We start from the raw sequence: 26,210 nt of genomic DNA, 5'->3' as shown, positions 1-26,210 counted from the left end.
CGAACTCACAGAGATCCGCCTGCCTCTGCCTCCCGAGTGCTGGGATTAAAGGCGTGGGCCACCACCGCCCGGCTCATCCCTGTTTTTATAAACAAATTTTTCCTCTTTTAATTTAGGGGGATTAAGCATATCTGAAAATGAAAGGAGGCTCGTTTCTCAAGAGGCTTGGAGTAAACTGCGGCAGTACTTCCCAAAGGCTCCTGAGTTCCCAAGTTACAAAGAGTGCTGCTCGCAGTGCAAGGTAGTGTGGGAATGGCGTGCCCCTCCCCGGGAAACGGGTGTATATGTAGAGGGGAACATGTTGTCAAGGGGAGACAGCTTAACTGCTTCTGTCTTTTTCAGATATTAGAACGAGAAGGGGAAGAAAATGAAGCCTTACATAAAATGATCGCAAATGAACAGAAGGCTTCCCTTCCGAATTTGTTTCAGGACAAAAACAGGCCGTGTCTCAGTAACTGGCCAGAGGTACCATGATTGCCACAGAGAGGGAAAAGAGTCCCACAACTTTAAAGGCCTCAGCCAGAAGTATTTCCCATCATCCCAGCCCTCTTCTTTTTCACATCCTTTCCTCATTGGGAGATATACTAGCTCACCATTTCCATTTTATTGCACAGCTTGAATGGGGGGGGGGGGTTACACTTATTTGTGTTATAAACAGTGTGGTTCACACTGGGTATGGTCACTCAGATCTTTGACCCCAGCAGTGTGGGAGGCTGCAGGAGGATTATGTTCTGAGTTTGATAACAACCTGAGCTACCTAGCAAGTTCCATGACAACATGAATTTGAAAAAGAAAATCACCTTCACAATTTAAGAGGAATAGAGGGAGATGAAGCTAACACATTATGTTTGTGCTTCTTGTTTCCAGGATACGGATACTCTCTATATTGTGTCACACTTCTTTTTAGACGAATGGCGGAAATTTGTTAGGTAAAAAAAGAAATGTCTTTACTTTTTGTGGGTTGACTGGTATTTTAAAAAATTCATGGATTCCCTTAGTGGTGCATTCGTGATTACTTTTCCTGGCACACAGACAACCTTTGTTTTCTACGAAGTTACACAGCTAAACCCAGAACATATATTTAATTAATAATCCATTTGCATGTATCTCTAGTTTAAAATTATTATTTAAAAGAAATGTTGTGGAGCCAGGTGTAATGGTGCATGCTTTTAATCCCAGCATTCAGGAGGCAGAGGCAGGCAGATCTCCGAGTTTGAAGACAGTCTGGTCTACATAGTGAGTTCCAGGACAGCAAGCGCTACACAGTGAGACCCTGCCTTAAAAAACCAAAATAAATAAATAAATAAATAAACGAAATGTTAACAGGCTGTGGACATTCATGGCTCAGTTGTTAGAAGCACATATGACATGAGCTTTTGGATCTGCTTAACCTGTGCAAATTGAGTTCTCAGAAGGCAGAGCCTGGGTGTCTCCAGAACCTGTTTGCTAGTTGAGTAGCTCATCTAGGTGAGCTCTGGCTTCAAGTAAGAGGCTCAGGAAAGTCATGAAGACTCCTGCTATCATCCTTGGGTTTTCGCACACTTGTGTTGTATACTAGTACGCACGTGCCTACACACATATGACATGCGTACATATTACCCTCACCCCGCTATGGGCACATGAAAACTCCCCCCCTCCCCAAATTAAAATCTGTCTGGGAATGGTGTTACAAGTCCCAGCACTTGGGAGACAGAGGCAGGCAGATCTCAGCAAGGTTTTGGCCAGCTTGGTCTACAAAGCAAGTTCCAGGACAGCCATGTCTACACAGAGAAACCCTGTGTCGAAAAATCAAAAATAAATAAAGAACTCTCCTCATGCAGAAGTGTGTTGAATCTATCTTCTGTCTTGTTTGAATAGAAAGCCAGCAAGATCTACTCCTGTGTCATCAATTGGGAACTCTGCCCTTCTGTGTCCACACGGAGGACTCATGTTTACATTTCCTTCCCTCACCAAAGAAGATTCGAAACTGTGAGTTTCTTCTCTTCGTGTGGCTATCTGTCCGCAGTGATCAAGTGTGGTTAGGGGATTTTTATCTAGCATGAAGGTCTATTAGTTATGCACTGAGCTACTTTACTGTGTTCCTTCTAAATTTGACCTATGACTGGACACCTGTCTTTAAAAAGAAATGGATTGGCTGCTTCTTCTTGCAGGATATACAGCCACCCGGGGAAATTTGTTCTTGTCTTTTATTCTCCCACGGTCAACAAGTTACCTGGATGTTTTCCTTTGTCCAGCAGTCTTTCTCTAGGTCAGCTTCATTACCTGTCATATAGTCAGTGTAGTCTTGGTTGTATTAGGTTTGTGCAAAAGGAATTGCAGTTTCAGACTGAAATTTTAAATTAAAACAAGACTCAAACATTTTTATTAATCAATTCTGGAAACATTACAAACATTTTTGCCAATGAGAAATATATGTATTTCAGTACTTTCAACTCCGTGCTCAGCATTTTCTGCAACCTGCTGGCAGTGGAAATGTTTTCTCTGAGAAAAGTCAAGATGCTCGAAGGTATCCAGTTGGTCAGAAGAAATGAGTTGAAGGTGGTGGATGAGACAGAACTTCCCAGCCCTGTTCACTCAGCTCTTGAAGTTGTGTGGTTGAACGTTATAGAGAGCTAGGCCCTTTCTGTTAGCTGATTCTGACTGGCTGTGGGTGCTGCAGTTTCTGGTGCGTCTCCTTGATTTGTTGAGTGTAGTTCTCAGGGGTAAGGATTTTGTGGGTGTTCAGAAGTTGCAGTGGATCAGACCAGCACCAGATACCAGTGACCAGAATTTTGCTGTGGGTTGGCTTTGGAATTTCTTGGACCAGCCATTAAACTGGCTGTACCAAGCATCATATGCAGTCTACATTTTATTACACATCAAAATTGGATTGAGTAATGGTTCTTCATTACACACAATTAAGATAGGACAGTAGTTAAAAAAATCACACGTACCAACACACCCACACCTTAAAAGGAACCCAGCCTTTTTACCTTTCCAATTTCCTTCAAATAGCAGAATAATAGTCCACACTGAGTTCATTGGCAACCTTTGCCTACTTAAAAGGGTCAGCTTCAGTAATTGATGCCAATGGGTCATTTATTGTCAATTGCATGGCCAGCTTCTATACTTCTCATCTCCTTTGAAAAACATTTTGGATTTCCACAGCACTGTACATTATAAGCAGTTCTTTGAACAAATGCTGTGTTTATTGTAAGTTGTCTCTGCTGGTTTACAACCCGTAAAATGAAAAATGCTTGAATTTGGTTTTTATCTAATATCATTTCCATAATATTAAGTAAACATAAAATTGATAACAATAGTCATTAGCTAAGTACAAAGTGAGAAATGTACATCCAAATGATATATGACATTACCACATCAATTAAAAATGTCTTCTCATTTCACCAATGTGAAAACCACAGTTGCTTTTGCACACACCTAATAGCTGTCTTTTTTCTACAGCTGTCAACTCTTTAGAGAGAAGAGAAGGAGGCTGGCCCACAGCAGCACATAAGTAAATAGAAGAATTAAAAAAGTGCTGTGGGATGAAGCTGGACTAAGCTTATTTGTATTTTAATGATTTTTGAGGTCATTTAAAGAAAATCAGTGAAAAAATACATATTTTCTAGACTCGTCACTTCTCCCATTGCTGTGTTGCCATTATGACCATTAGACATTTAGAAACATTATGGTCTTAGAGCTGGGATTGTGGCTGAGTGACTATAGCCTAACATATGTCATGTAGGTGTGGTGGTACATGACTACAATCCCAGCAGACATTCAGTTAGACAATGCGATTATAGTTGAAGACCCCTAGTACTTAACTTCCTTTTTATTTTCATTCCCCTCTCCTTTTGTCTTGCAGTAACTACTGTAAATTTGAGTCATCTGTTTCAAAAAGTCATCGTTTTAAAGGATGCATACTGAAACACAGGCAGGACAGTCACAGTTTCTGGGCCAACCTCAGCCACATGTTGAGACTTTGACTTAAAACCCAAAGCAGAATTTATGTGTACATAGTCGAGAGTATTGCACATTTAATTGTATATTTAATGTTTTCTATAAGTAGCCTTATCCTGTACCTTTTTCTTTTGCAGCTAATTTATTTTATCCAGCTTGTGAGTGTAGATTCATATCAGAACTATTCATAAAGTTTCACTGTTTCTCTGGTTTCGTTTTTAATAAGTCATCCCCCTCCTGTTTCTTGCAGTAAATTGTTGGTGGTAGTGATTTTGTTGTAGGATGTTTGCTCTGTTGCTCTCCACGTGTCTTAAGGCATGTTGTTTGTTGTTTTTTGTTTTTGTTTTTGTTTTTTTTTTTGCACAGTATAGCTCTCATATGGCCCAGCGAATGGCAAATGATTCAAAAGCTCTTTGTTGTGGATAAAGTAATTAAAATCACAAGAATTGAAGTGGGAGGTGTAAACCCTTCTGAAGTGCAGTATGTTTCTGAGCCTAGTAAGTTTGCATGTTAAAGTTGACAGTTTAAGGGGGAAGGGAAGGGTCTGTCAGTGCTCAATTCTCTGGCAGACCCATGAGCTGTCCTCTTGTGAACGTTTAGTGCACAGATTTCCTCATCATTTGCATGCAGCCTAACATATCAGTTACTGAAAATGCTGTGTAGTGACTGATAACGGGTTTCACTTACTTCTGCTCTACTGTTTCTTAGATCTCTGTCCAGATTGCAGAGAAGGCTTGTTGTGCCAACAGCAGAGGGACCTTCGAGAATACACCCAGGCCACCATCTATGTCCACAAAGTTGTGGACAACAAAAAGGTACCATCTCTTCTTGTGGGCATGACTGGGAGATGTAGGGCATCAAATCTGCCCACTTAGCATTGAACTTGTGCAATTGGAAAATAGTAGGAGAATTTCCAGTGCTGTCTGAGTTCTGGTTTAAAAAAATTACCCTCTCTGTGGGTGTAGATGTTGTGGGAGTATAGCCGGGAGCATAACAGGACAAGGAAAGCCAGGCTGGGCCTCAGCTTGATCTGAAGTGCAGGTGAAATGGGAAGGAGTGGTTTCAGAGCATTCTTCCTGTATTAGTATTGGCCTTGAGAGCAGAGCATGTACGCCAATCAATTGCATTCCAGGGTTTAGGAGAATTAAAGGGAGTTGGTAACCTATTTCATTGTTTAAGAATGCTACCTTAACTAATTAATCTATTATAGATGTAGAGTTGTATTTTATAAATTAAAACAAAGGCTTTTATTTCCAAACGTGCTGAGAACAGGAACATAATGTAAGCATCTCCACTGCTCCCTGAATATCCTTAGTCCTTTTGACCGTCAGCCCATTTACATGGTAGAAGAGAAGAAGCAGCCATTGTGTAGTTTGAGTTTGGTAGCCATACCCACAGTGTTACAGAAGAGCAGTTCTTTTCTTCTGTTTTTCACTTCCTATGTCAGGTGAGTCATAACCCGTAACTCCAGTTCCATGGGATTTGATGTTTCTGGGTTTTGAGGCACCTGAACTGTGTGTCTCAGAATGAAAAAGACAATTAAAATAAAACTAAATAAAAACAGTTAATAGAAAACCAAATTTAAAAAAATACAATTAAAAATAAAATTAAGCCAGGCGTAGTGGTGTATGTCTTTATTCCCAGCAGAGTTCATGGCCAGTGTGGTCTATATAGTGAGTTCTTGGACAGCTAGAGGTGCAATAGTGAGACCCCCATCTCAAAATAAATAAAATAAAGGTACATGAGTAAACAAAACTTTGGGGTCAGGGGGCCGCAGGGTTAGGTTACGAGAAGTTAAAGATCAAAGAAAGTGGCCCTGGTTCCTGATTCAACCACTTCTCCCAGTGAAGCCTCTTCTTCTACCAAATGCTCACTTAGGGCCTGACTCATTTTTCTCTGATCCTGGTGCATTCAGGTGATGAAGGACTCCGCCCCAGAGTTGAATGTGAGTAGTTCTGAGACAGAAGAAGACAAGGAAGAAGCTAAGCCTGATGGAGAGAAAGACCCTGACTTTAATCAAGTATGCATTGAAGGTCTTTGCGTCATTGTGCCTTCTTTCACTCCATGCTCCTGGTGTCTCTTCCCTGGTTGGGACATCATTCTGAGTCCCCTTTCCACTTGTTCTGTATTTTGTTTTCCTTAGAATTGATTTCTTTTAAGAAAGAAAAAGTAGCTAGGTACGGTGGCTGGGATGGTGCACACCTTTAAAGCACTCAGGAGGTGGAGGCAAGTGGATCACTGTGCCTGAGGGTAGCCTTGTCTACTTAGAGAATTAGAGAACAGCCTGGTCTCAAAACAAGCAAATAAAGATAAAGTGCTGAATGGGGTAATTTGTGATTAAGACCATTGAGGATGCTGAGGCAGGACAGCCCACCTGTGAGTTTGAAGCCACTTTGGACCAGAGTGAGGCTGTCTTTAGAAAAATTAAAAAGGAAGGAAGGCTGTAATGAGGTGTGGTGGCACAAGCATAGTCCTGCTCTCTTGAGTGGAGGGAGCAGGATTAAGGGTTTGCGGTCACCCAGGTCTGCTTAGTAAAATGCGTGGTCCTCTTACAGAAACTTGGGTTTGGTTCCCACCACCCACATGAGGCAGCTTAAAATTTCCTATGACTCCAGCTCCAGGGGATCTGACACCATTTGTGATGATGGCTCAGGGATAAGGGCACCAGCCAGACCTGATGACCTGCAGTTCCTGGAACTCATATTGGAGAGGTAGAGAACCAACTCCTGCAAGTTGTCTTCTGACCACAAACATGCTAATGACACAAAAGAAATAAAATGCAGTTAAGACAGTAATTATATGTATTTGGGTGTAGGTATGTGCTCATGAGTTTAGGTCCCCTCAGAAGCCTTGGCTATCCCTTTGTAGCCATCCAGTGTTATTCCTGAGTACTGACATTGGACCTCTGCAAGAGTGGTACTCATTCTTAACTGCTAAGCCACCTCACTAACACCCTTAAAATATTTTTGTTTTGTTTTGGAGGCAGGGTTTCTCTGTTTTATGGTCCTGGAACTAGCTCTTGTAGACCACAGGCTGGTCTCATCAAACTCATGGAGATCTGCCAGCCTCTGCCTCCAAGTGCTGGGATTAAAGGTGTGCACTACCACTGCGTGGCTAAAATTTTTAATAACAATAAAATTGTTTTGTTTGTTTTTAAGACAAAAGTATATTTTAAACAACAAAAGAATAATACTAAAACAAGGCGTGTATCTTGGTATGTTCAATAGCCATGCAAGTTTTGGGGGTTTTGTTTTGTTTTTTTAATTGTTTATTATTATTATTATTATTATTATTATTATTATTATTATTATTATTATTATTATTATTATTATACCCTAACAATTTCTCTATATAGCCATGGCTGTTGCTGCCCTGGAACTAGCTCTGTAGACCAAGGTTGTCTCAACAAAACCCAAAGAATGGTTTCTGTTAGGATTCCCTGTCCTAATGTATAGAAAATTATTCTAATAGGAAGTATAAATGGATATGTGAATGAGCTTCAGGTTCTGGAAAATAAACAGATCATTGTGTTCCTTAAATAGTCTTTGGATCACTTTATACATTTTCAGGCTTTAAAAGAAGATTTATGTGTGTGTATGTATATGTATGCACCATGTGAGTATAGGTACCCACAGAGGCCAGAAGAGCCTCTTGGTTAACATGCTGGGAACCATATGTGGGTCTTCAGGAATAACAAACCCCAGATTGGAATGAACTGTGATACCTGCCTGCCTCTAGTCTTCTCTGTCTTCGTTTGCTCCTCCCTCTCTGTCTGCCTCTGTCTGGGTTAATGTTACTGCACCCACATCCAGCTGATACTGATGTTTTTAAAAAACATGATTTCTAGTTAATGTTTGGCTTTTAATACCTGTAATATTTTTACCCTGAGGTAGGGTAGTTAAATTATTAAATTACATTAATCTCCTCTCTGTGTTGGAGTGGTCCTCTGCCTCCTCCATTGCAGAAAATAATCTCTGGACTTGTTGGTCTATCAGTACACACTGATATTACTGCATTATTTTTAATGTAGAATAAGAAAGTCTTTAGGCGAGTTGGAGAGACGGCTCAGAGGTTAAGAGCACTGGCTGCTCTTCCAGAGGTCCTGAGTTCAATTCCCTGCACCCACACGGTGGCTCCCAACCATCTATAATAGGACCCGATGCCCTCTTCTGGCAGATGTACATGCAGAGCATTCATACATTAAATATAAAATAAACTTTTTGAAAAAAGTCTTGTCTTGGTTGCCTCAAGGTAAATGTTGCTTGTAGTTACCCAGCTAAGCTAGTGCAGAAGGTGTGCCAGCTACGCTAGTGCAGAAGGTGTGCCAGCTATGCTAGTGCAGAAGGTGTGCCAGCTATGCTAGTGCAGAGGGTGTGCCAGTATTTGTTGTCCATGCTTTGTTGGAATCTTAAAAATAACTTTAAAAAACAAACAGAGCAACAAAACCCATGAAGTAACAAAACCACACGGTTTTATGCGCCACCCTTTGACCGTGGGCAGACAGATTGTAGTTTCCTTTGTTAAACTTGGTAGCCCGTGGCCTTGGTGCATTCTGTGGTAATGTGGGATTTCAGTTTGTTTTCTAACTGAGGTGCTCGATTACCCTATCCAGATCTGTGTTGGTGTGTTTTCTTTGTTGTCTCTGTTCTCCTTTTTGAGACAGGCTTGGTGGCCTTGCAGTGCCACATAACCAAGGTTGGCCTTGATCCCGTAGTCTTCCTGTTTGGCTTCCAGGGTGCTGGGTTTACTGGTGTGGCCACATTGCCTAGCTGTGATATGGACCTAGGAGTTTGCAGATGTGTTTCTTGTTGGTCTCTGTTTTCAGCTTGATTTTCAGCCCAAGTTGTTTAGCAAACTCTACATTTTCATGTGATTCAGACTTTGAAAGGCTGGCTGTTTCTCTGAACAGCGTTTTGTTCACTGTGGTCATGACCACAGCGATGTTTTCAGGTGGGTATGGAAGTTCTGTCCTCAGTTGTGGATGGCAAAAGATTTCACGTGTACAAATCTGATGCAGAATGTTGGAGAGCATTGCTTTTTACGCCATAATTATTTTGTACACATTATAATTTTCTTCCATCTCCCTTCTCCATGTTTGGATATTGTAATGCTCTAGAATGTTTTAAATACTTTTGGTTCAGGGCAGGGCGGGATCTCTTCTAACCCTCTGTTTAGGGCATAGTAACTAGTCCCTGGGGATACCTAGTGTCTTCAGAATGTCACCCTCCCCTTCCCCTGTTTTTGTCTCAGAACATGGCGGCTGGTTGTACTGCAGTGCAGTAAATCCCTTCCATAAATCGAGGCCTTAGTGGTCCTTAATGGAGCTGAGCAAATCCCCTTTCCTCCTCTCTAAGCCAGATCAACCCAGTTCTTTCCGTGTTATCTGAAATTCAGGTTAATGATACACTCAGTGTATATCACTTAGGTAATTGGAAGCCTTTTAAAACCAGTGCCCAGGAAAGGGACAACAACCAGTCTACTGGCTTTAGTGGTTGAGATGAGTTAAAGAACCATAATTCCAGGAAAAGCCTTTAGACGCTTTATACAATCAATTTGAGATCTTAGTTGCTGGGTGGGGCATGAGGTGAGGTTGGGTTTGTACAGTAGATCCTGTTGTCTGTAGATGACCCCTCTTCACAGTCGAGTTGTCGGATATTATTTTCAGGACTGCTAATTTGGCTTATTTTTTCTTGTGAATCTTAGAAACACATTTGTGGGCGTGGAAGCTTTGGCTAGAGTGGGTAGAACCTTGCCCACTGGGCAGCACCCTGAGACCAGGTTCTTGTGGAGTCTGTGCCCTTGTAGCTGCTTTATGAATTGCAAAATATATTCATAATATGAATGAGGCACATGTGTCCACAGTGACCCCAGCACCCCCTTTCACCACAATTGACACTCAGTGACATCTTAGAAGCCAGATAAGAGCTACAGTTATCCAGATATAATTAAACAGAAAAAAAGGATTTTGAAAAATCCCACTTTTATTCTCTGGCCTGCTTAACAGGCAAACTGGACCTCCTGTTAACCTCTCAGTGAGGCCTTTGTAAGTAGAGAGCCACCACACACTAATCCCAGCTCTGGGAAGACAGAATCATCTACTGCCTGGAGAACATAGCACGTTCAAGGCAGACCTACATAATGAGAAACTTTGAAAACAGACCAAAAAAAAAAATGTTCTAGAACACTTGGCTCCTTGCTATTCTCTTTTCTGAAGACTGGTACAGCCTGTATCATACCTGTATATAGATAGTCCTGTGCTTTTGTGGATGTTTAGGTCAGTTGCAGTGATCATGCTGCTCTAAATATTTGATTCTGAGTATTCCAGAGGTAAACACAGCTTCCTGTACAATGTGTATAGTGCATTTGAGAGCAGCTAGCAGGCACGATTCCCCGTGTCCTCTGAACCCGCGTTGTGTGACTTGGGTGGTTTCCATCTAGCCAAGGGTCTTGGAGACCACCTTCGGTTTGGTTCTTAACAGTGGTCTGTACTCTGGTAAGATCAGCCTTTCTATAATGTGCAAGCTGTGCTCGGGCGTTCTTTTGTTTAGTTTCACAGGGCTATAGTCGAAGCCGTTTCTCTTCCACCGATACGACAAGAAGCACATTGCTTGAGTAAAGCCCAATCTTTGATTTTACAGTTGATATTTACTTCCATATCATTCTCAAAAGGAGCCAGGGATGTGGCTCAGTTGGTAGCGTGCACGCCTAGCATGCAGGAGCTCTACTTTCCGTCCCCAGCTTCGTAAATCTGAAGTGTTGGCACACTGCTATAATCTTGCCACTATGAAGGTGGGGACAGGAGGGTTAGTTCAGACAGGGGGAGCTGTAGACTAGGCTTGTGGCACACACACACACACACACACACACACACACACACTGCTCCCCGCCATCCCCACCCCCCAAGGAAATTGTGAGACCGAGGGAGCTGTGACTCCCACCCCACCCCCGAAGAAAGTATGTAAAACAACTTAAAATTTATTTACATAATTCTATAATCTTGAAATTTCAATTTATTGACTCGTTTGGGTTTTTTTAAATTAACTTTCTAATGCATTTGTTTGTTTATTTTGTGTATATGTGTGTGGATGCAGTAGAGGTTAAAAAGACAGCAAGAGTTGGTTCTCATCTTGCCCTATGTGGGTCCTGGGGAACAACCAGGGGTTCTTGCAAACTACCTTGATCACGTGATCATTGTGGTCACAACTTCTTAACTGGAACAAAAAAAAAATAGCCATTTTCTCTATATGCAAGTGATATTTAACTGTGTGCACACATATTTGCCTTCAAGTGGAAGACATCAAGAGAACTAGTTTAAACATATTAATTAGATATTACATAACTGTCAGGCTTGGCATTGATGACCATCTCACCAGCCTTGGGCCTTGTTGTCTAGCCCTAGGCTGACCTTCAGAATCTCTGCCTTACCTCTCAAGTACCAGGATTAGAAGAAGGTCAGCACAACTGATAATTTATTGTTGTTCCTTGCTGGAGGTGAAACTTTGTTTTCTTCATAAGTGTTTTTTTATAACAAGCTTTTAAATTACTTACAGGCAGTTATAAGTTCATTTTTACACACACACACACACACACACACACACACCCTGTATATGTGAACCCACTAATCTGTAGAACCCTGGACTCCCTGTGTTGGAGCCAGAGGGTTTCTGGAGCAGTTGTATCCAGCTTCTGTTTGCCTGAAGAACCTCCCGAATAGGGTAATCTCTTTGGGGTCTTGTTTTTAGAGCAATGGAGGTACCAAGCGACAGAAGACGTCCCAACAGGGCTACGTGGCCTACCAGAAGCAGGTTATCCGGCGGAGCACGAGGCACAGAAAGGTGCGAGGAGAGAAGGCACTGCTGGTGTCAGCTAATCAGACATTAAAAGAACTGAAGATTCAGGTGAGGGAAATTGAATGTCTGCCTGGACTCTCAAGGATTCTGTGAGTTCCTCCCCACATCTGTTTTATGTAGTTACCTTTTTTTCTGGGACTGAGGCATTACTAATCTAACTGCTTATGGTAGTAATCCAGTGGGAGCGGACTTTCTGAGTTTTAAATGCTTGTAGGGCTCCAAGTTAAAATGTGTGTTTGTTCTGTTGTTTTTTGGTTTTTCATGATAGGGTTTCTTTGTGCAGCCCTGGCTGTCCTGGTATTACATCTGCTTGCCTCTGCCTCCTGAGTGATGGGATTAAAGGTGTGTGCCCACATTCCTGACCATTGGTGTGAAGTGTTTAAAAGGGCACCAAGGACAAGGAAGTCCTCTCTGTTGGTAGTAAAGCTCCAGATTCATCCTGGCGTTGATTCTGTAATATCCCAGATATACAACATGATTCTTAAAGATCATGTATCACTTTTTTGTTGAGGGAGCGTTGAGGCAGAGTTTCTCTGTATAGCTCTGGCTGTCCTGGAACTTGCTTTATAGACCAGGCTGTGCCTCTGCCTCCCAGGTGCTGGAACGAATGGTGTGTACCACCGCTTCTACTTTACAAGAATGACCTTGTACCAGTTTGGGTGCTATCAGTTTCTTTAGGTCCCCCATGGTGTTATCAGTGCTAAACCTGACATGGACTTTCTTTCACAGAGGGTTGTTACAAACTACCTTGATCACTGTGGCCACAACCTCTTAGCTGGACCAAAAACCAAAAACCCCTTAGTTTTCACAGTAGCCAGTCTTTGTATCCAGGTGGCAAGTGATAGCTTATGCACATATACTTTTCTTCAGGTGGGAGGCATCGAGAGAGCTTGTTAATCCATAACAAACTTCAGGATAATTGTTCTCTCTTTTCATGGCTGGATTGTGAGTCTGTTACTGAGGGAGAAACAAACAGCACTAGGAATTGCTTATTAGGATGAGCCAGAAGCTCTCAGCACACTTGTTTTTGTTGTTTTGTTTTCTATTTGTTTTGCACACGTGTATGCCTGTGTGAATGTGTGTGTGCACTCATGCACGTCGAGGCCAAAACTATCTACCTTGGCACCTTCTCCCATCTTACTTTAAAATTTTATTCATTATCGAATTTTCAGATTTATTCTGTGTATGAGTGTTTTGCTTGCATGTGGACCAGGTGGGTGCCTGGTGCCTGCAGAGAAGAGAAAAACATGTCTCCAATTCCTTGGGACTGGAGTTACAGGTGACTGGGAATCACCATGTGGGTGCTGGGAATTCTTGCTGCGTCTTCCGCAAGAAAATCAAGCACTCTTAACCACTGAATCTTTTTTCCAGCTCCTAAAATTTTACTGCGTGCGTGCGTGCGTGCGTGCGTGCGTGCGTGTGTGTGTGTGTGTGTGTAAAGTGTGTATGCTGAGAGGTATGTGGGAGCAGGGCCATGATACACATGTAGAGATTTGAAGACAGCCTTTATGAGAGTTCCAGGAATTAAACTTGGGTTTGGCTTTGGCTTTGGCTTTTTTTTTTTTTTTTTTTTTTTTTTTTTTTTTTTTTTTTGGTTGGGTATTCATTCATTCACATAGGTTTTTGAGGCAGTGCATCACTACATAGCTCTGGCTGGCCTGCAGCTCACTGTGCAGCTGCGGCTAGTCCAAGCTCACAGATCTGTCCTGAGAGCCGAAACCAAAGGTGTGGTCTACCACACCATGTAACAGCAAGTGTCTTTTCCTACTGAACCATCTCAAGGGTCTACATTGTTCCTTGAGACTGGTATTGTCTGGGAGCTTGCCATATAAGGCTCAGTCAGCTGACCACAAAGATCTAGGTAACTTACTCTCCCTTTCTCTCCAGCACTGGGATTACAAGTATACATTGCCACGCCTATATGTTTTTAAATTAGTTTTTAATTGTGTGTGGGGGAGTGTGTGTACAGGTGAGTATAGCCTGTAGAGTGCAGAAGAGGGAGTTGTGAGCTGCCCCAAATGCATTCTGAGTACCAAACTTGGGTCCTCTATTAGAGCAACACTTACTATTAACTGCTGAGCTCTCTCTCTCTCTAGTCCTCTTACTCAGATTTTTAAAGTATTTTATGTGTGTGTGCCTGAGTATATGTATATGCACCAAGTACATGGCAAGAACCTAATCTGCTTAAAGTCAGTGAATATCAGGTCCCTGGAACTGGAGTTATAGGCATTTGTTAGCCACCATGTGAGTAACAAGTGCTCATAACTGCTGAGCCATCTCTCCAGCCCTACATACCCACTCTTTTGGTTTTGTTTTTCGAGATCTTTGGAGCCTGTCCTGGATCTTGCTCTGTAAACCAGGCTGGCGTTGAACTCACAGAAATCTGACTGTCTCTGCCTCCCTAGTGCTGGGATTAAAGGTGTGTGCCATCACTGGACAGCTCATGCCTACATTTTAATGTGGATTCTGGGGATCAAACATGGAGTCTCAAGCTTGTTCGAAAGTGCTTTGCTGTTGTTAACATTTCCTTGTTTCTTTTGCATGCGTGTGGGTCTGTCTGTATGGTAAGTCAGAGGACAGTTTTTTTTTTTTTTTTTTTTCTGGGGAAGCTTGTTCTCTTCTTCCGTCATGTACTAGAAACCTAATGCCGATGGTCGGGCACAATAACAGTTCCTTTACTTGCTTGAGCCCTCTCACCACCTATCTTAGTTTGGGTTGTTGTTGCTGTGATGAAACATCATGCCCAAAACATCTTGGGGAGGAAAGGGTTTATCCGGCTTACAAATTGTAGTTTTTCAATGGAGGAAATCAGAATAAGAACTCTAGCAGGGCTGAAACCTGGATGCAGAAGCTATTGCAAAGACCATGAAGGAGTGCTGCGCATTGGCTTGCTTTCCACACTTTGCTCAGTCTTCTTTTTTATAGAACCTGTGACCCCGGCTACATGGGTTGGACCCTCCCCCAGCACTCACTAAGAAAATGCCCTGTTGCTGGTCTTATGGGGGCATTTTCTCAATTGAGGTTACCTTCTTTCAAATGATTCAAGCTTATCAAATTGACATAAAGCTAGCCAGCATGCCAGCTCTGATTAAATTTTTTATTTGCATGTATGTCTGTAGTGTGCCTTAGAAAACCAGAGGGGTGTGGGATCCCTTGGAGCTTTATTTACATACAGCTGTGATCCTCTGTAAGAGCAAAGTTCTGTTAATATCTCTCCAGTGCCTCCTGCTTTTGTTTTTGAGTTTTGCTAAGAACACCTGCCTGTCCTATGTTGAAGTCGCTAAATTGATCAGGCTGACTCAAATCAAACTCCTGCCTATGCCTCTCATTTTTTAGTATTTTTGGTGACATATTATCTGTTGGCTAGAATATTTTTACATCTATTTATTTGTTTACTTTTTTGTGTGTGAATATGTTTATTTTGTGTATGTATATTTATTTTGTATGTAGATATGTTTATGGGTGCATGTGTGCTGTGGTGCACTTGTGGTCAAAGGACAGCCCGTGAAAGTTGATTCCTTTTGACCGTGTATGTCTCAGGTACCAAACTTGGATCATCAGGCTTGGCAGAAATTGCCTTTGCCCCAGGTCATCTCACTGGCCCTGTTTGCTAGGTTCTTAGCTCATCTTTATCTTTTTTTAATATAGTAGTCTTTTCCAAATTGTTGTTTAATGCCCCATCCATACTCGCACTTGGAAATCTATAAGGTCACACACAGGCAGTTACCCAAATTCTTTGTGATGGTATCACTTCTTGGTATCAGGGAAAGTTCCATAAGTGTGCGTTCCAATAGTATGTCTCAAACCCTCAGCAGAAAGAGCTGATAAATTCAAGATGTCCATGAAAAACAATCTGGCCCCTGTGGTTTGAGTCACTGTAGGATCTCCAAAAAGTTGACCACGCTCTCTTGTCTGCTGCCTTTATGTGGTGGCATTCATGGCAATGCATTTTTCTTGTTGCTGATATTTATCATTGTAATTGAGGCAAAAGTACAGGCTTCTTTTGAGGGTGTTATGTGTTCCAGATTGTCCTGAGAACAGCATTTCCCTTGGTTGAACCCACGGCTCTGAAAATAAATGTGTTGGCATAATATCTTCTCTCTGTTGTTGTGCCCTTTACATCTGAGAAGGCTTGTTTCCATCACCAGTTTTCTGCCTGTCAGTGGTAAACCTCGAGCATTCAAAACCTTTAAATTACAAAAAGAGCCCCTGTGGACAAGGACGTTTCTGAAAGCCTGTGCTGCTCTTATTATGGATCACTGTTTTTGAAGAATAAATCAGAAGGCAGCAAAAATAACCTCTCCCCCTGGGAGTGTGTTACCTGCTTGGATGAACTGCTTCATGGCAGCAGCTGTTCAGATGAAACCTCCACACGCTTTTTCCTCAGTGATTTCTTTGTGGTGTTTCCTCTCATCTCCCTCTCTTGTGAATCAAACAGGACTGAAAGAAAGGGTGGTGGGATGGAATGTCCCCCTGGTGCCCAGTGCTTTAAGAGCATCGGCTAGCTGTGACCCTTCTGCCGCAGCTGTGTGACATACATGTAGTTCTCAGTTGGTGGTGATAGGTACTTTTTTTCTTTTGTAGACACTTTAAAATTATTTTATGTGCATTGGTGTTTTGCTTGCATATATGTCTGTATCAGGGTATCAGATACTGTGAAACCAAGTTACAGCTGTGAGTGTGAGCTGCCATGTGGTTGCTGAGAAATGAGCCCAGGTCCTGAAAGAGCGGAGTCATCTCTTCAACCCCAGTAGGTGCTTTTTTTTTTTTTTGTACTTTATTTTCTTTTGTAGAATGAATGAAGCCTTTCCTTTGGGCACACTGCTCTAGGTGAATTGGGTGACAGTCTGTGTCACAGTGTAAATCAAGGTTATAAAGATAGATGCTTTTCCATATGCTATTGCTTAGAATCTTAAAGTTGCTTTGGGGGCCAGAGTGGCAGCTCAGTAGTTAAGAAAGACAGTACTTGCTGCATAGAGGACTCAGGTTCAGGTCTCAGCACCCTCATGGTTGTTCACAACCATCTGTAACTCTAGTAGGTTCCAGGTATATATAAGTGATGCATGTAACATTCATGTAGGCATCAGATTCATACACATAAAATAAGTAAATGTTGAAAACATTTAAAAAAAAGAAAGTTTGTTGTTTTGCATAGTTGTTTGTTCATCCAATAATCCAGTAATGCTTCTCTCCTGTTGGTTTGTTTTGCTGAACAAATACTCAAATCTAGACATAACTCATGCTAAGTAGTCATTCTTCCACTTCCCTTCTCCAGTGCAAAATTTTATTTCCCCAAAGATGTTGTGTGTCATTGGCCCTTAGGAAGGGGGGTGGTGTTTGGGCACAGGGCGAAGTGGCTGAAGCGTCTGCATTTCCTTGCCTCAGTTATGTGGGTAATTGAAGTCTGGCAGCATGCTCTGCTGCTCCTGGAACGCTCCACAGTCAGGAAGCAGGTCACTATCAGGCAGCCTGTATTGTATGTACGCTGACACTCAGGCTCCGTACTGGCCCATACAGCTGGGGAGGTACTGTCCGTGGACCCCTGCCTTGATTTGTCTCTCTTCTTCGAAACCACTGCTGTCTTCTCCCAGCACCTCTTCAGGGGTACCTTGTCTTAGTGCCTGTTAGAATCCCGCACGTAAGTTGTGTCATCCCATAAGGACTGCTGAACCACCGTCCTGCATTACCTGGAGGGATTTTTCTAGTGTCTAGTGCAGTACTTGTCATGTGCTGGCTTCATGAAGGCCACAGTCATTGTTGAACACACTTATGTGCCTTTGTCTGTACTCACAGCACAGTGTGTCCATCCCTCAGAGATGGCATAGCTAGCTACCTCAAGGGGTTTGGGGCTTGACCCATCTCATGGAGTGGGCATTTCAAGATAAGAAGCCATCCTATATTGAGGGGAATGAACGCGACCTTACCTGTGTGAAGTCACTGTCACCCATCTCCATTGAAGCTCTGCTGGATGTGCTGATGAACCTGTTCCATATTGGTATGCTGGTCTGGGGTTGGCAGAGTTAGCCTTGTCTGTAGGAATGAGGCTTGCTGCTTCAGGAAGCTCACTGGCGGTAACGTGCCCTTGTCATCTCTGGGTGTTCATGTCTTTTTCAGAAATCCAGGTATCATTCTTACCTGACCAGAGCTCTTATCTGTAGCCAGTTTTAAAAGTCAATCATGTGGTAAGCATCACCCCAGTCCTTTCTGCTGCTGCACAGGGAGCTGGAGACTGAATTCCTACAGATGACCTGTCTTTCTGCCACCAAGTAGAAGAAAGCATGAAAGCTGGATGACTCCCTTAGCATCAGGGATAACAGTGTAATAAGATTGGGTGCTAAAGAATTACTTTTGAAGAGTATATCCTGGCTGAGTGTAGTAATGAATGCCTTTAATTCCAGCAGAGGTGATTGGATCTCTTACAGTTGGAGGCCAGTATATCTATATAGTGAGTTCCAGGACACTCAGTGCTAAACATAGTAAGAACCTAAGTCAAAATAAGTAACTTAATTAAAGATTTCTCATGAATGTTTTTTAAAACTGCCTTACCTGTTAAGAATAGTAATAGTGAGGGCTGGAGAGATGGCTCAGAGGGTAAGAGCACCGGCTGCTCTTCCAGAGGTCCCGAGTTCAATTCCCAGCAACCACATGGTGGCTCACAACCATCTGTAATGAGACCTGGTGCCTTTCTTACCAGAAGCACATTGTATGCTTAATAAATAAATCTTATAAAAAAAAGAAGAAGAATAGTAATAGTGTTACTATTGGTGTCTGAGTGCCTTTTCAAGATTCCTTCTGCCCTCTGGATGTAATTACAATCCAGAAATTATTTAAACCATTATTGGTTATTTTGAGGTGGCACGGATTGAATTTAGGACCTTGTCATACTAAATGAGTATGCCCTCACTGAGACAGAATCTCACTAAGTTAACACTGGCTGATCTGTCCCAGCCTCCCGAGCGGCTGGAAATAAAGGCCTGCCCCATCAATTCTTTTAAAACTTTCTGAATCTGAAAGACGTTGAAGGAATTATGTGTTTTGGAATGTATTTGACTTTTGTTGCTTGGCCAGTGTTGGGATACAGCACGTAGCCCTTCTCTGAAGTTGTATTTTGTTCCCCAGAGACTCAACACTGAGTCTAAGAATATTGACAGTTTGTCCGAATGACACAGTCCACGATGCTCGCTAAGGAGAAAGATGTAGGTGGGCAGTGGTGGCACCTACCTTTACTCTCAGCATTCAGGAGAGGCAGAGAAGAGACAGGCGGTTCTCTCTGAGTTTGAGGCTAGCCCATTCTACAGAGCAAGTTCTAGGACAGCCAGGGCTACGCAGAGAAACCTTGCCTTTAGAAACTGTTTTGTCCAAATTTGTGTGTGTGTGGCGGTGGTGGTGTTTCTGAAATGAGTGTCTCAAGCCAGCCTGGAATTCTGTGCATATATTTCGTTCTGCAATGGAACCTCTAAATTCAGAAAGGCACCATGCATTAACCCCTCCATAAATGAACTATAGGCACCAGACAACTCAAGCCTAAAATTTTTAGGTGAGCATTCATACTTGTTCGTGGAAATGGTTTTGAGTGAGACCTTGTGCTTGTTTATGATGTGTTGTAGGGCACCTTAAGAATGGGGTGATCTTGATGAAGTGTGGGTGCAACACAGCCCTATCTTTGAGCTCCCCCTGATAGACTTGGGGGAGGCAACCGACCTGAATGTCTAATTGTCTCTGTTCTCTGTATTCCTAAGGCTTGGCCTCCTAGGGACACTCTCTAGCATTGTAGCAAGTGTGCTGGCTGCTTTTGTACTTTGGAGCCTTTGGATTTTTCCTGTGTTTTTTGGAATCTGTTTTATGTTTTCAAGGGTGTTACAGGGCTCGGTGGTGTCCTTTGTGTGACCTCGTTTATTTTGTATTGCCACAGATCATGCATGCATTTTCAGTCGCTCCCTTTGACCAGAATTTGTCAATTGATGGAAAGATTTTAAATGATGACCGTGCCACCCTTGGGGCCCTCGGCGTCATTCCTGAGTCTGTCATTTTATTAAAGGTAAGTAGCAGCCGTCCAGCTGGGGCCTCAGGTGTCAGTGCTGCATCCCTGGTAAAGGATATGCTGTGGTGGTGAAGCAGCGTGGGTTCTTGAAGGGCAGGAGTTCTCAGGGGCTGGGAGCTTTTGCTCCCTCTTGGTTATCCAGCTCTGATAGAGGCTGAGAGGAGGCCAGCACACCACTAAGTTGTGTCCTCATAGTCATCATCAGCTGCGGTGATGGCAGAATATCTACCGCTGCCTGTGAACTAAAGATAAATGGGTATCTCCTCTTGGTCCTCTCTGGATTTCTATGTGGCTTGGTGTTTGTGCTGTAGATAGTCAGGACAGACAGCACTGCCAAGACTATCACCATCCCTGCCTGATTCCTCCAGGTTGATTTTTCTCTGACAAGAGGCCAGCTTCACAGATCTGTTTTTTATTCCACTCATGGAAGGAAGGCTTGAGCTCGGGACAGGATTGACTGTTAGCCCCTGAACCACCACACTGGGTTCAGCTCAATGACCTGGTCTGTAGTTATGATTTCTATGTTGGCACCTCCTCTTCTTGCATTCATGGTTTTACTTGCCATGTGTGCACACATTCCTTTGGTTTGCTTATTTTATTGTTGTATTAAGACAGGGCCTATATAGCCTAGGTTGGTTGGCCTTCTACTTTAGCCTCCTGGTTGCTAGGATTACAGCCATGCACCACTGTGCCTAGGTTGTTTTATTTTGGGCTAGCTGGAGTCTAGACTAGTGTGGCTTCTTCGCAATGCTTCCCTCTTTAAGAAAGAGCAGAGAAGAGGTGTGTGACCTGTGAAAGGATTGCTGACCCTGTTGATACTTAAAATTTTCATCTATTATTATAACAAAATAGGTTTCTTTTGCTGTGATAAACACCATGACAACAAAGGCAGCTTGGGAAGGAAGATTTATTTCAGTTTACGGTTGTAATCGGTCATAAAGGAGGGGCAGGAGCTGGAGCCAGCAGCTGTGGAGGAGTACTGCTTACTGGCTTACACTTTGTGTCTTACTCAAGCAGCTTTCTTTCTTTCTTTTTTTGAGACAGGGTCTCACTATGTAGTGCTGGCTGGCCTGAGACTCACAGGACTACCTTTGCCTCTGGAGTGCTGGGATCAAAAATGTGTGCCATGCCTGGTTACACCTGTTTTCTCACACTACCCAGGACCACTTGCCCAGGCACAGCAGCACCCACATCAGTTATAAGTCAATAAAGTGACCCTCAGATTTGCTTATAGTCCTATCTGATTCTTCCCACATAACTCTAGTTTGTGTTAAGGTGAGAAAAAACTAGCCAGGACACAGCAATTATAAAAATCTCTTTGAGGAGAGTAGAGCTTCTTGTGATTTCATTTGATGGCACAGTGGCATGGCCTGCACTTCTGCATTGCTTCAGAGGCATGAGCTGAAGCTTCCTTGTCTGAAGTGCATAGGACCAGAGATCTTGGATTTTGAGATATTTGTATATATAATGAGGGATGTTTCGTATGTACCCCATATACACAGCCTGGAGGTAATTTCATACAATATTTTTACTGTTTTAAGTAACCCATTTTAGGAGTTTGGTTATAAACATTTTGTACTTTAGATATCCTAATACAAGCTCAGAAAGAAAATTTTGGAGTTAGTGATGCTCTCTACATGCTGGTATAGAAGAGAGGGGTACTGAGGCACACTGTTCTTCCACATAGGAAACCCCGGTAGAACAATCCCAAAGATACCTGACCTGGGCGGGCATGTTTTTGTAACTTATCCTGACACGACGAGGCAGGCGTATCTGTGTCTGGCATGTCTGGTCCTCCCATCCTGACTGTTGGCTTTTCCCAGAACTATAGTCTGTGGAATGATACTGTTTACCTGTTGAGTTGTTAACCTCTAGACTAGCTCGTTACATGGCTTCTGTAGCAGGTGTGCAGCTGGGTTTTGGGCTGGTCATCCACTTATCTCCCCTTAGACACTTCGCACCTCCCCTATTTAAAGCTGTTTGTGGGGAAGACAACAGCACTCTGCCTCGTACATTGGGCCAAAGGAGCCTACACCTACATTTGCCAGAGCATTGGTTAAGTCTGAGCAAGGACCGTCCAGCCCAGTGCCAACTTTTTGTACAAAGCTAGGCAACACTGAATGGATGAGGAGCATTGCCCATTAGCCACCTGTGAACCAAACTTTTGCTGATGGAGCCAGCCCAGCTACTGGCCCTGAGGGATCTGAGCTTGTTTCATTCAAAACAAGTCCTCTGTAGACTGGAAGTACCAGTTTGCTTTTCCAAGGGTAGGACTGAGGAGAAGGGTTTGAACTGTGAGATAGGATTTGCAGCCAGTATTGGAACCAGGACTAGGCTTCAGGGTGTGGTTAGCCTGTTCTTCCCTAAGTCCTTCCTCCCATGTGGCTCTGAACTGTCTCCATTTGTTTTCTAGGCTGATGAACCAATTGCAGACTATGCTGCAATGGATGATGTCATGCAAGGTAAAGACCAGTTTGCTTTCAGGACCTGGTGATGAATTTAGGATATGGGGTTATAGATAGAGGCTGATGTGCCCTGGGCTTTACTTTTAACCTTGAAAGAGAACAACTGCATGCTCTTAAAGTAGAAAAGTTCCCAGTTTGGGAAGTAGAAAGCAGGGAGAAAAGTCATTGTTCATTAACATGAGGAAACTGGAAAAAAAAAAGGTAAGCCTGGGGGCAACATGTGGGGATACACTCTTAAACGAAAGGCTGGTAGAAGAAGGAAGTTCTAGGAGATGGGAAGGGAGATCTCAGCCCAGGCTGTGTAGGCATTGGTCCAGATTTGGGAGCTGGGCATGGACTTTAGCATGAGCTTTCTGCAAGGTGAATGGAAGTGATGGTGACGGCCTTGAAGAGGTTACTGCAGCTAGATGCAGAAGAGACAGCATGTGATTTATGCAGGAATTGCCAGGCTCTAAAAGAGAGAGCATGTAAGCACTGGAACTGAAAGCACCATTGGAGGCTGGCATGCAGACTGGGTATTGCCAAGGTGGGCTAGGTGATAGAAAAGCTAAATGTTCTTCACTGGAAGATTGTCAGAGGTCAAGATATGGAAAACAATAAAAATATCTTACTCAGAAAGACAACTGTAATTTAGCACTTGTACAACTGAGACAGGAGAATTGCTACAAGTTCTAGGCCAGTGTGGCTTACATAGTGTGAGATTCTGTCTCAGAAGTAATTCAAATAGAGCTGGAGTGGCGGATAAGAGCTCTTGTTTTTCTTGTAGGATCTAGGTTACTTCCCAGCATCAGCATGGTTGCTCAGAACAATATGTAACTGTAGTTCCAGGGGGTCCAATTCCCTTCTGACATCTGTAGGCACAAGTCAGTGCATGGGGGGGGGGTGCACAGAAATGGTGTGCAGAAAAAACACTCATACACATAAAAATTAAATCTTTAACAAACAAAAAGGAAGGAAACTAAATATCAGAAAGAAACTGCTAGAGAATCTCACAGTGGGAGTGACAGGAGGAGAGAAGACACTGCTCCCAGAGGTCAGCCATGAGGTTTCCAGGCTTGCCACAGACATTTGCCTTTCTAAATAGTGCGTGTGTGTGACTCTGATGACGAGGCCAACAGATCATTGCTACCATGGGTTCAAAAGGAACCATTCCAGGTGACTAAGGCAATTAAAAGTTATTTTAAACTCCTCATCTTGAGGCATTTGACATGCTCGCAGTAACTGTCTTTCACTCTGGAATTCTTTTTTTCTGCAGTTTGTATGCCGGAAGAGGGATTTAAAGGTAAGGGCTTTGTCGTGCTTCCTCCATGTCAGAGCCACACTGGGGCTCTTTATTAACGTGAAGGCTGGAATTTGATTTTAAAATTTAATCCAATCCAAGTCTTGTGACTAGAATTAATTTTCGCTGAAATCATTTTTATTCCAGCTTCTCGTTCTCGCGTTCCACACTGAGGCCTGAGACTGGCCTGTATGTGAGGAGCATTTCCTTGGTCTCCTTTCAGGGAGGCTGGGAAGTAATGAGTAACATTTCTAGATTCATATTTAACCTTCTGCCCAAATCTCCTATCAGCCCCATCTCATCGGGGGGAGCTGGTATGTAAAGGGTAAGAATTGGTGCCGGGAGAGTATAGTCTTATATCAGGTCAGTGCCGGTTTCATTAATTATGAAGATTTTCAGGTGGAGACAGCGCTGCCTTGTCTTCCCAGCACTGTACCTGTGCAGATGCAGGAGCTGCCGAGCTGCTTCTCTGTCCACCACTCCCAAGGTCTGTTGGCAGGTTCAGATTCTTCCCCAAATGGGATTGAATCAACTGCCAGCAGTTTCTCACTGGGCAGTGCCAAAGCTCCTGGCCCAAATACCTCCTTCCTCCCTGTGTTGCTCTGTTGTCTGCATGTGAGCTCCACAAAGGAACTCCTGGCAAGATCTACATAAAGGCATAATATTCCTTTTTGGACGTAGCTGTAAAATGAAAGCACCAGTCAAACCCAGTTAGCTTGTGTGATACGCATAGGAATCCATGGCTGTCAACCAAAATGTGATTTCGCTGAAAGCTTGGGGTCTGCTGGTATTTTGTCTTGATCTTCAGTGCCAAGGGCCCCTGTGTTCATTTGTTATGGGCGATATTCCCTGTTGACACATTCTTGCCAAACAGAATACACAAACTCTTAATTTTAGCCCTTCCTCCATGTGTGTTCTATTTCAGGTACGGGTCTGCTTGGACATTAATCTTTGACCACTTGCTGACTGCCAAGGAATAACCAGAAAGGAAGAGGAATTTGACATGTTAGGGCATTAAAGAAAAAGTGGATTTAAGAATTAAACTATTACCTGGCTCTTCCAAAAGGCAAAAATCCATTCAAAGAGACTGTCCCAATTGCCTTATGTCAAATAAAGCAGATTGCACTGATGGGCATCAGACGAAGGAAATGTTTCAGATTTTCTATTTAAGCGGTGGTGGGAGGGAGAGGGTGAGTAAGCAGTGTAGCAGTGGAGTAAATCATGTTTACACGTGAGATTTGGAGCCACAGGAGGGAAATAAAGTCCTGGTCAGTTTCATACAGATGCCCCGATCAGTCGTGGATTTGTATGGAAGTGTGTGGGATAGCATCCTGCTCTGAACTCCAAGTGACTGTCTAGAGACACGACCTGCTAATCAGTACCTGTCTTTGACCCTTACTCATCTTTCAATAAAGCATGAATGTGAAGAATTTGCCACCATGGAACATGTCTTCAGAGCTCTACTGCAGGTCAGCCATAGCCCTGCCGCCTGCTCGCTGTCTGTCGGTGCTGGGGAGAAGAGCACCCGTGTGCACTCCCTCTTAAATCCGACACTGTTTCAGTTTTCTTCCATCATTGCAGTGGTGGTGGGAAATGCTCAGTCCCTAGCAGCAAAGCAAAAGCGTTCCCTGCACGTCTGAAGAACGGGACGGAAGAGTGCAAGCTGGACTGGCAGAAGGGGCCCTTCCATCCTCCAGCTCCACTTTCCTCAGACCTTCTGACACTCCGAGGAGGGACATTTTGAAAAGAGAAACGAAAGAGTATGTGGGTGTGCTCTCTCCAACTCAGGATCACTGTTGGTAGTGAATAGCCTAAGCAGCACCTGTGTCCACAGGAACAAGGGTTTGAATGGAGCAAGAGGTTGGGCTTGAAGGGCTGGGATAATGGTTGGCTTTTTGCATTTTCTCTGTTGAGTAGGTGTGGATATGTTTGTGGCCACTTTTTTTTTTTAAAAACCTCTAGTTTGTTTAAATCTTTGCCTAACTGATCTAAAAAGAGCTGACCTCAACATTAGCAGCATCTTTTGACAACCCTCTGTCAGTACTTATGGCTGCTAGGTAAAACTCCCAGTGTGGTGTTTGTGTTTGCAATGACGAGCTCGTGTTCTGGAGGAGGTGAGGTGCCCTGTGCAGGGCCAGGAGAGCCGCATACCTCCCAGGAAAGTTACGCCTTCCTGTGGACACAGGGACTCGAGTGACCCTGGTTTCCAGATCTGTCCTCCTGAGCACCACAGAAATGGGACCAAGCCTCACTCAAAGAGTTCACTCTTTCCTAAGGCCAAGACACCCAGCAGATCATAAGGTATTTGACAGATGACCTTTCCTGTCCTTACAAAGAAGCCCAGACTCTTGGACAAAGCATCGCGAACAGGTGGTAGTAGTGCGGATAAATGACAAGAGCTGTTGTTTCTCCCCCTCTTCCTGGGATTGAATGTGGACGAGCCAGTTGCGTAGCTTATGTTTCTTTACATCATGTTAAAATAAACCATTAACTCTTGTCAGGCAGATGCAGGTGGGTCAGACCCAGTTTCAATGTGCTGCAGTATGCTTCCGACCTGACAACCTGTGTGACTGCCTTGCACCCCTCACACTGCCGAGCCTTATTGGAGCTGCAGCTCAGGTCCCAGAACAAGG

General features: G+C 43.3%; 1 protein-coding gene across 5 annotated transcripts in view; it reads left to right on the top strand.

The window, feature by feature from the left end:
• Usp48 (ubiquitin specific peptidase 48) overlaps positions 1-25,012 on the top strand; it is a 70,741-nt gene extending 45,729 nt beyond the window's left edge. For 4 of the 5 annotated variants that reach the window (XM_038332516.2, XM_038332515.2, XM_038332514.2 and 1 more), the window contains 12 exons: positions 117-241; positions 343-465; positions 868-929; positions 1,858-1,968; positions 4,309-4,439; positions 4,651-4,757; positions 5,858-5,962; positions 11,685-11,840; positions 19,705-19,830; positions 22,247-22,295; positions 23,554-23,580; positions 24,503-25,012. In XM_038332516.2, the coding sequence (XP_038188444.1) occupies positions 117-241; positions 343-465; positions 868-929; positions 1,858-1,968; positions 4,309-4,439; positions 4,651-4,757; positions 5,858-5,962; positions 11,685-11,840; positions 19,705-19,830; positions 22,247-22,295; positions 23,554-23,580; positions 24,503-24,525 (1,145 nt within the window). In that variant the 3' untranslated portion in view covers positions 24,526-25,012. Of the gene's footprint in view, positions 1-116; positions 242-342; positions 466-867; positions 930-1,857; positions 1,969-4,308; positions 4,440-4,650; positions 4,758-5,857; positions 5,963-11,684; positions 11,841-19,704; positions 19,831-22,246; positions 22,296-23,553; positions 23,581-24,502 lie in introns of those variants that run through there. The other variant, XR_006020831.1, reaches the window with a different exon arrangement.
• The last annotated feature ends 1,198 nt before the right edge of the window (positions 25,013-26,210 follow it).

Source organism: Arvicola amphibius, chromosome 6 (assembly GCF_903992535.2).
Source record: "Arvicola amphibius chromosome 6, mArvAmp1.2, whole genome shotgun sequence".
Taxonomy (NCBI): Eukaryota; Metazoa; Chordata; class Mammalia; order Rodentia; family Cricetidae; genus Arvicola; species Arvicola amphibius.
This window is presented reverse-complemented; position numbering and strand designations above follow the sequence as displayed.